Raw genomic sequence first — 10258 nt, forward strand, 5'->3', positions numbered from 1 at the left:
TTTTAGTACCATGCAAATTTCTACAACCATATTTTCCTCTCTCATAATAATTTTCAGTAGCTTCATGAACAAACTCAACAATATAACTATCACATACAACATGCTTTTCATGATTTACAAACACATAATTTTTATCAAGCTCAAAAATAAGGGGATTAAAACTTTAAAACCTTTTTTATCAATAATATAACAAGATGATTGATCAATCTCAAAAGATATGGGACTCCTAGATAAAGTCAAGACCTCTCCAATCCCATTTTCATTAGTAGTACAATTAATATTATCAAGTAACATAGGACCATCATCTAGAGCTTTATCATAAACATTTGCCAAGCAAAATTCTTTAGTACCATGCATTTCGATATCAGGCACAAACAAAGCATTATCATAAGATTTATCAAAATAGCATGGATTATCATAGATAACAATAGCATAATTATTCTCACAAGTTTTACTCATAGGTAATATTTCAAGAGAATCCACAGGACATAACATTCATCCTCCTTTGGTAAGCATGGAGGACAATCAAATAGTGTAAGAGATAAAGAGTTAATCTCATTAGAAGGTTGGCATGGGTAGCTAATCCATTCTTCCTCCTTTTGTTCATCACTCTCCTCTTCTTTTTCATCCAATGAGCTTTCAGGTTCATCAATCTCCTCTTCTTTTTCATCCAATGAGCTTTCAGGTTCATCAATTTCTTCTTCCACAGGTTCCTGCAAATTGTGAGTGCATTCTTGTGCATTAATGAGTCTCTCTTTATAATCAATGATATAAGGATTATCATTGTAACTTTCTATGCAAAAATTAAGGATAGAAGAGACATAATCTTTAAGGTCCTTACAAGAAACACAAGTTTCATAATTTTTAGCCATGAAGGATTCTATCTCAGAGGCTCCCATAAATAAAAAAAATTGTTCTACTTCTTCGAACCCAAGATGAATATAGTTATTCCAATTGTAGTTCATAATTAAAACTTCTTCACTAAAGCCACATTCGAATTTAAGATGTTTAGTATCCTGTTTAGAGCAACAGTTTATATCATGGCGTTTAAGCAAGATTTTAGCAATTGTATTCAATTTTTCTAACACGACACTCATGACTTCACCCTTTCTTGATTCTCTATAATTAGGATATAATTCTATAAGCTCCAACATGGTTATGCGTTCTTCCATAACAACAGTTTTTAATTTTTCGGTTTTTCAAATTTTTATGAATTTTTGGGTATATAAGAAAAATAAAACAAGACAAAAACAAACTAGGCAAAAATAAACTAAGCAAAATAATACTAGACAGAAATAAACAAAGCAGAAATAAACTAGACAAAAGTAAACTAAGCAAAACAAAATAAAACAAAATAAAAACAGAGAGAGAGGTAGAGTGTACTCCCCAGGTGAACTTATGAGTAGAGTTATGCCTCCCCGGCAACGGCGCCAGAAAATAGTCTTGATAACCCACAAGTATAGGGGATCGCAACAGTCTTCGAGGGAAGTAAAACCCAAATTTATTGATTCGACACAAGGGGAGGTAAAGAATACTTATAAGCCTTAACAACTGAGTTGTCAATTCAGCCGCACTGAAAAGCACTAGTAACATGGGTGATGTGAAAGCAGCAGTAATATGAGAGCAGAGTAATAAGAATAATAACAAAGAGTAGCAGAATACGTAGGCAATGGCACCAGAAAATAGTTGATACTACTTCCAATGACATGTAGGAACGAGTATATGATGATGAGAGATGGACCGGGGTTCCCAGCTATCTACACTAGTGGTAACTCTCCAATAACAAGTGACAAGTGTTGGGTGAACAAATTACAGTTGTGCAATTGATAGGATTGAAATAGCATTAAGACAGAACATCAAGATTATTAATCATGTAGGCATGTTTTCCATATATAGTCATACGTGCTCGCAATGAGAAACTTGCATAACATCTTTTGTCCTACCAGCCGGTGACAGCCGGGCCTCAAGGGAATCTACTGGTAATTAAGGTACTCCTTTTAATAGAGCACCGAAGCAAAGCATTAACACTTGGTGAAAACATGTGATCCTCATACCTACGCCTTCCCCTCCAGTTATCCCAGTTGTTGTCACTCTGGGGCCTCGGGTTCCGGACATAGACATGTGCAAACAACTTGTAGATACAATCTAAGCAATAAGTATAGAGCTTAAATCTAAGATCATGCCACTCGTGCACTAGTGACAAGCATTAAACACAACAAGATTGCAGCAACAATAACTTCACAAACTTATATAGATAGACTGATCATAATGTAACAATTCATCGGATCCCAACAAACACAACACCGATTACATCAGATGAATCTCAATCATGTAAGGCAGCTCATGAGATCATTGTATTGAAGTACATGGGAGAGAGAGTACCAACTAGCTACACCTAGAACCCGTAGTCCATGGGGGAACTACTCACGAAGCATGATGGAGGCGGTGGCGTTGATGGAGATGGCTTCCGGGGGCACTTCCCCATCCCGGCGGCGTGCCGGAACAGAGATTCTGTCCCCCGAAACGGAGTTTCGCGATGGCGGCGGCGCCCCTGGAGTCTTTCTGGAGTTTCGTCAATTGGTGTAGGGTTTTTACGTCGCGAGGGATTTTATAGGCGAAGAGGCGATGTCGGTGGAGCCAGGGGGTGGCCTCCCCATAGGCTGGCGCGCCTGGGGGCCTGGCTGCGCAACCCTGTGGTCTGGGTGCCCTGGGCATCCTCTCCGTCTCCCCTTCGGTGTTCTGGTCCGTCTCGGTGAAATAAGATGTTTGGCTTTTGTTTCGTCGAATTCCGAGAATATTGCCCGAACAGCCTTTCTGGAACCAAAAGCAGCAGAAAACAGGAACTGACACTTCGGCATCTTGTCAATAGGTTAGTCCCGGAAAATGCATAAAATCATTATAAAGTGTGAGCAAAACATGTAGGTATTATCATAAAACTAGCATGGAACATCAGAAATTATAGATACGTTGGAGACGTATCAAGGCCGCCGGTGGAGATGCTCTTGGGGCTTGTTCGGTTTCTTATGATCCCAGAGGTATTGAGGTGGATTGAAGGGGACGCCGGTGAAAACCGCGCCTTGACATCGTTCTTGGTGGATGATGGCGGTGGCTATTGGCGTCGTTCCCTTGCAAAGGCATCATCTTTGCTGGCCTCTCCGCTTGCTATTGCCGAGTTGGGGACTCACGGCTGTCGGTGAAAAACCGTGTCACGATTGGTGGGCGATGGCGGCGTTAAGCGTCGCTTCCTTCTTGAAGGCATCGTCGTCGCAGTCTGCGGCTACTCACTCGTGCTGCTCAAGGGGAAACCCTAGATCCGGGTCTCCCGGATCGGATGATGATGGCGCTTCCTGCGTCGTTCTACCTCTTGGGGCATCGTTTTTGGAGCAGCGGCTGGATGGAGGTGGATCTTGGTGGAGTGGTATTCATCTACCACATTGACGTCGATGATTCTCGACGGCGTGGAGCTGCAGGGTATCGAAGACGGGCGCGGACTGCTAGATGCGTGTAGGATGGTGGAGCTGTGTGGCGTCATGGTGACATCGACGACAGGTCTGGCAAGGTCAATGCGGTGATCCCTCTTGAAGATGGGTGCGAGGAAGACGGCGGTAGCGATTTCTGTGGCATGTGTAATGGCGTGCACTCAAGGTCCGCTTGACTGGTTGTGCTTCTCACCCTTCATCGCTCTTGTAGGTATAGCGAGTTGTCGCTATAAAGGTGGCTTCGAGTTGATCTTTGTATCTCCTTTGTAAGTCTTTGCAAATAATTTAATAAAAAAAAGTCGTGTGCATCATTTAGATGCAGAGGCTCCCCGATACTCCCATTTCGAAAAAGTCAAAATACACCCCAATTCAATACCGTACGCTCCAATGCACTTAGAGCAAGTACAATAAGTCCTAGTCAGCTGGCTATAAGGATTAAAATAGTATATTATTGCTTAGTTGGAGGAGAGAGGGGAGGAGAGAGAAGGAGAGTGAGCTCTTATGCAAGAGCCAGCTCTAGCACGTGCTCCTAGGCACTTTGGGAGAGTGAAAGGTGGACCACACATTGATTAAGTATTTGAGCATCTCCAGCCGCGTCCCCCAAAGCGTCCCCCAAACCGCGCCGGATTGAGCTTTTGGGGGACGTGTTTCGTTCGTGCCGCCTTTGGGGGACGTCGCTCCACAGTCGCGTCCCCCAAACAAAAATTCGGAAATTTTAAACTTAACGAGATTCGACTAAGATTCGTCCAATCTTACAAGATTCGAACGAAATTTGACTAAATTTAAACTAAACCTAATCTAGAACCACTTGCGGCGGCCGGAGGCGTCGTAGTACTGCTGGAACTTGTACATGTCGTCGGTGACGACCTCCTGCTTGACGCGCTCGCCGACGGGATCGTCCTTCACCGCGCCGCTTGGTCCTGCCTCGCCGTCGTCGGTGAGGTCCACCAGCGGCTTGCCGGAGTCGCGGATGGACAAGGCGATCGCCGCGTCGAGGTCGCCCCTCTAGGCGTCCTTGTCGTTCATGGACGCCAAGAACGCCGCCCGCAGACCTGGGCAGTCCTCGGGGTCGTCGCTGCTGGCGATGAGCGCCGTCGCCGCTCATACTCCGCCAGCAGCGCCGCCTGCGACGCTTCCTCCGGCTCCTCCTTCACCTCCGGCTTCGGGATGAGGAGGGCGCCGCCGCGCCTCCCTTGCTGCCGCCGGCTGCCGCTGCCGCCACGCCTTGTGTTGACGGGCGTCGCCGGCTCCTCCTTCACCTCCCGTTTGGGAACGGTGTACGGCGTCGACCGGTAAGACGAGGACGGCGTCGATCGCGCCGGTCCCGAGGAAGAAGAGTGCGAGGAGGACGAGTACGTCATCCTCCTCAGCTGCCACTGAGGAGACGGCGGCGGCGACGACGACGATGGCATCTCCAGCCTTGGAGCGCCGTTGCGGATGTCGCGGATGACGTTGTCGAGGGTGCGCCCCGGAACACCCCAGAACAGGGCGCGGCCGTCCTTGTTCCAGCTGTTGGGGCTGCCGACGAGGTTCTCGGTGCTGTGCATCTCGACGTCGTACTTGGCCTTGAAGTACGTGGCCCACCAGGCGTCGTTGCCCTTGGCCGCCCATGTCGGATCTGCCCGCTCCTCGGCGGTGAGTTGAGCCCGCCGGGCCTTGATGGCGTCCCTCCATTGATCCGTGTCCGGCTTCGGCGGCGGCGGGATGCCAATGCCGTTCACGGCCATCTTCCACCGCCGCCGCTTGGCTCGCATGTCCGCGGGATCGGATACCGGCGTGGTACGCCCACGCTTGCGCCACTTGAGGCTGCCGCGCGAAGCCGTTGCCGCCAGCGCGGCGATCTTGCGGGAGGACGAGGTCGACATTTTTTGGAGCGGCGAGGAGAAGATCCGGGGAGGGAGGCGGCGGCGACGATAAGGATTGTGATGAGCGGCGAGAACTGCAGTGGCATCTTAAAACAGCGGCGCAGTGGTGGTTGCACGCAATAACTCCGGCGCGGACGGCCACGCGGCCATGCACGACGAGACGCGTCCCTGCGTCGCCTGGGAAAACAGGGACGCCATTAACGTCGCTTGACCAAAGGTAGGCGACGGGGTTTTAGCCTTCCGTGCCGCTGACGGGTCGGCCCCGCCACTCCCCGCCTCGCTTTTCGTTGTGTCCGGCGTGCCCGGTGCGTCCCCTTGGGACGGGGACGGGCTCGGGGCGCCGGACACCGTATGGGGGCGCGCCAGACAAAAATGGGATTTGGGGGACGCGGCTGGAACGGTTTTTTTGTCCGGCGCGCCCCAAATCCCTTTGGGGGACGCTTTGGGGGACGCGGCTGGAGATGCTCTTACATTTTTATAGCTCACTATTGTATATGTTGGCTCTAAATTGGTATAGATGACATGACAATTGGCTTATATAGCCAGCAGCTGGGATTAACTGAACATAGCCTTATCAGGTAGGGGAAAAAGGGCACGCTGAGAAAAGAAGAAAGGAGACCAAGAAAAGGACCAAACCAAACCAGGAGCAAACAAATCCCGAGTCTCCGGCCGCGCTTGCCCTTGCCCGCTCCCTCCCCTCCCCTCCCCTCCAGTTCAGAGTTCTCCAACAAAGAATCCATTTATTCGAGAACTCGAATGCAGTAGTCCGAGGGACAGAGAGGAGCCACGAACCCCAGCCCCCGCCGCCATCCCCAGCCCGCGATCCCCGGCCACGCGATTCGGCCGCGATCCGGCCCGATTCGGGCCGCCGCCGCCATGGACATGATCCAGAGCATCGAGTGCGTGTCGTCGTCGGACGGCATGGAGGACGACGACGCCATGTCCTCCAACCTGCCCCTGCCCCTGCCCCGCCCCTTCCTCAAGGCCTCCGCGGCCGCGGCCATCGCGGCCGCCAGCATCGGGGTGGTCCCCACGTCCGGCGCCGGCGCGGCCCCAGGCCCGCTGATCCCGCCGGCGACCAGCGTCCACGAGCTCCTCGAGTGCCCCGTCTGCACCAACTCCATGTATCCCCCGATCCACCAGGTCAGCGCCTGCTTCTCTTTCTTGATTGACTCCGGGATCTTGGGCTGGTCCTGCCAATTTCCGGGGCTCCGATCATCTCCGCGGTAGGGAAGCCGCGATCTTGCTTTCTTACATGGGTTCTTGGTCTGTAAAGTCATATTGGTTGCGCTGTAGACACATTCAATTCATGAATTTTTAGTTCTTGATAAGAAGAATTGGCAGTCGAATTTTGCGTCCATATGTGGGAAATTAATGTTACGATAGAAACGGTGTACTTTGGAGTTGAGACCTAACATACCAACTGCGGGAAGGATTTTAGATTAGAAGTAATGCGTGCGCAATCATCCTTACGCGGGGAATCATGGGGAGAGGCAGATTGTTATACTCCTCAGGATGTACTTTCGATTCTTCAATTATTTCTGAAGTTTTCTGGTTCCTGGCAATTTTAGATTCTTCATCAGTTGAGAGTGCTGCACTGCTGGAAAAGGAGATTAGGATGTCTAGTTAGGTTCTTAGGGTATTTGAACTGTACCATGCTTTGCCACTGATTAACAGAGAAGGCAGAGAAAACAATACATCTTTTGTTACAGAAAAGAACATACCTCCTCATCTAAACCGTACTATTCTCTTTCTTCCTGAAAAACTGGAGGTACCATTTTTTTTGTTTTTCTCCTGTTTGGTTAGCAGATTGTTTGTTAAAGTCCACCCACCCCTTCAAGTGCACAACATAATCCAACCGTCGACACAGTTTAGAGAATCAACTATATCTTTTATCGATGTTCTTGCTAACCACATATTCAAGTAGGCTATAAGTGTAGAAGTTTTCTATCACATAGATTGTTTTTAAGTAATCATCTCCCAAAGAATTTCTTCCTTGTTGCTTGGTGACGGATGATCTTAAGAGGGAACATGCTGAATGAAAATATTATCCTAAAATTATACTGTGTAGTTGTGTACAATTTGGAGGCTAAAAAAAACTGTATATACACAGGCTCGTGGTTTCCCATTTCCTTTTTTGGCTTTTTTGCTTTTTGGATACTGGAGCTTTTTAAAACTACGTTATACTAATTGATTCGAGTAGATCTGAATGACCTGACTCGAAATTCTGTTGGCCATGAGTCAGTAATTTAGTCATGTAGTAACATGTCTAAATATATATATATATATAGAAACACTATATTATTAAATTGTTAGTACTCACTTTAACAATTCCTTCATGCTTTTGTTTTTAACCATAACTCCATAGTCACTTCAGGTTGGTCATTGTGGCAATAAACTAGAATAACATGTTAGGTGCTGATCAGCTATATATGGTTTTGGTGAATGAGCAAGCACATATTTAATAATACTTTTAGTATACCTAAACAACTTATGTGTTGGATCCTAGGATGTTTCAGTACTTAATGTTATTATCGTATTCCGTACCCACACATGCTGCTCAAGTATCACAGGAGTTGCTCAACTACTGAACCATGATACCTGCCCTTTCATCAGGACTAGCCTGAGTTACACTCATGTCTTGATGCATACATAGGCCATTTGTATTTGGATAAAGCAAGGTGACTAGACTAGGCACTAAACGTCTTTCATGCCTGGTAAACTGTTCTCTTTTTATATTTGACAGAAAACTGCCAGGTCTACCTTATTTTCTGTGTATGAAGGATAATTTAATATTCTTTTACCTGTGCATCTGGTTTTTCAATGCTAAAAATTCAAAATTTATTGGGTCCTTTCGCACTCCTTTTTTATGTGTCTGCTTATCTGTTTTTCCAATGCAATGAAAACATCTTTGATTGTCTGATATATTTTTGCATGTCTTGAACTTGTGAACTGTTTGTCAGTATAAATATCACAAGACGCCTTCAGTTTTTTCTTTCAATGTGCCTTTCTTAGTATTTTTAAGTCATCTATCATATTGAGTTATTGACTGTGTAGGTAGCATACTTCCTTTTATATGCTACAGGACAAGAAGCACAATTCAATAGGACCTGTCTTCCATATGGGCTGCATATTCTTATAATAGCCTTCTTTAAAAGGGATTCTTTTTTCAGATTGTAGTTAACATTGGTAGTATTACTGTGGCTGGTAGGAATTCAACATCTATATTGGAAAATTTTGGCATTAAACAATTGTAGTCTTGCTTTAGACATCTATAGCATACTTGAAATTTTGGCATTAAACAATTGTATTCTTGCTTTAAACAATTGTATATTGGAAAATTTTGGCATTAAACATCTATACAGCAGAGCAAATATGCTTATACTAATTGAAATTTGTTACTTTGAACATTTTTGTGAATCTTATGAACTGTACTGTTATGTAGTCTTGCTTTAGGTTAATGCCTTCTACAGTCATCTAGCTTTGTATATATTCAGAATTTTTACAATTTAAGTTGACAGGGGCAACAAAATAACATTCTGGTAATTTTACAGTGCCAAAATGGTCATACCCTTTGTTCGACCTGCAAAGCTCGGGTGCACAACCGCTGCCCTACCTGTCGACAAGAGCTGGGTGATATCAGGTGTTTGGCACTGGAAAAGGTCGCTGAATCTCTTGAGCTACCCTGCAGATACTACACACTAGGCTGTCCAGAGATCTTCCCATACTATAGCAAGCTCAAGCATGAGTCGCAGTGCAATTTTAGGCCATACAGCTGCCCTTATGCAGGATCTGAATGCTCCTCAGTTGGAGACATTCCTTTCCTTGTTTCACATCTGAGAGATGACCATAAGGTTGACATGCATTCTGGGTCGACATTCAACCATCGCTATGTCAAGTCAAATCCCAGAGAAGTTGAAAATGCAACCTGGATGCTAACTGTAAGTATTCTTAACTTTTTTTTCGTTTCTAGGCATTTAAATTTACCTGTCGTATTTACTTGATATCTTATGTACACCTATAGTGGGGTGAAAAGATGCATAGTACCACCACTTTACTATTTTGCTTACCTTGATCATCCTTGGTTTAATAGCATAAAGAAATACCAGTTGGTCCTGGAATACTGGATGGTCTTGCAGAATGTTTCCAACTACCCAAAAGAAAGACGATAGCTTCCCCTTGTGCTGATTGATACATCTGCATATGCCTATTTTTTTTTTTCTGTTCACTTTCTTTTGAACATGTGAATCAAGTAATACCAGTCTGTCCTCAAAATAAGAAGGAATACCTATCTGACACAAAGAAGCATTTATCTTCAGGTTTTCCATTGTTTCGGGCAGTATTTCTGCTTGCATTTTGAGGCCTTCCAGCTCGGAATGGCACCAGTCTACATGGCATTTCTCCGCTTCATGGGCGATGAGAACGATGCGAGGAACTACAGCTATAGCCTTGAGGTGGGTGCGAATGGCAGGAAGATGATATGGGAGGGCACGCCCCGGAGCATCCGGGACAGCCACCGCAAAGTGCGCGACAGCCACGATGGCCTCATAATCCAGCGCAACATGGCGCTCTTCTTCTCCGGCGGGGAGAGGAAAGAGCTGAAGCTGCGGGTGACAGGTCGCATCTGGAAGGAGCAGCAGAATCCTGACTCAGGAGCCTGCATCCCTAACCTCTTCAGCTGAAGCGAATAGTTCCCAACAGGATCATGTGTGGGTGGCTCAGGTGTATATTGAAATGTGATTGCCAATTTGTTTCTCTTTACAGTTTGCGTTTGCCTCTTTTTCGCTTTTCAGCCACTTTGTTGTAACATGCTCAATATTCTTTGGGGTGGTTGGTGTCAGGAAAACACGTGGAGCTCTATTGAAATCACATGGTGATCATTCTCTTCTGCATGGCCTATGTTCCGTGATTCTA

At 46.2% G+C, this 10258-nt stretch overlaps 1 protein-coding gene across 1 annotated transcript; it reads left to right on the forward strand.

Moving 5' to 3' along the window:
- Positions 1 to 6043: 6043 nt before the first annotated feature.
- Positions 6044 to 10232, forward strand: LOC127313836 (E3 ubiquitin-protein ligase SINAT5). The gene is made up of 3 exons (XM_051344300.2): positions 6044 to 6487; positions 8899 to 9285; positions 9664 to 10232. Exons 1-3 carry the CDS (start codon positions 6221 to 6223, stop codon positions 10024 to 10026), a joined length of 1017 nt encoding a protein of 338 aa, XP_051200260.1. The 5' UTR covers positions 6044 to 6220; the 3' UTR covers positions 10027 to 10232.
- The last annotated feature ends 26 nt before the right edge of the window (positions 10233 to 10258 follow it).

Source organism: Lolium perenne, chromosome 7 (genome assembly GCF_019359855.2).
Source record: "Lolium perenne isolate Kyuss_39 chromosome 7, Kyuss_2.0, whole genome shotgun sequence".
Lineage (NCBI taxonomy): Eukaryota > Viridiplantae > Streptophyta > Magnoliopsida > Poales > Poaceae > Lolium > Lolium perenne.

Coding starts and splice junctions, on each gene's coding strand:
- LOC127313836 (XM_051344300.2), top strand. CDS start 6,221: ATGGACATGATCCAGAGCATCGAGTGCGTGTCGTCGTCGGACGGCATG. Junction 6,488..8,898: donor TGTATCCCCCGATCCACCAG/GTCAGCGCCTGC, acceptor GTAATTTTACAG/TGCCAAAATGGTCATACCCT. Junction 9,286..9,663: donor ATGCAACCTGGATGCTAACT/GTAAGTATTCTT, acceptor ATTTATCTTCAG/GTTTTCCATTGTTTCGGGCA.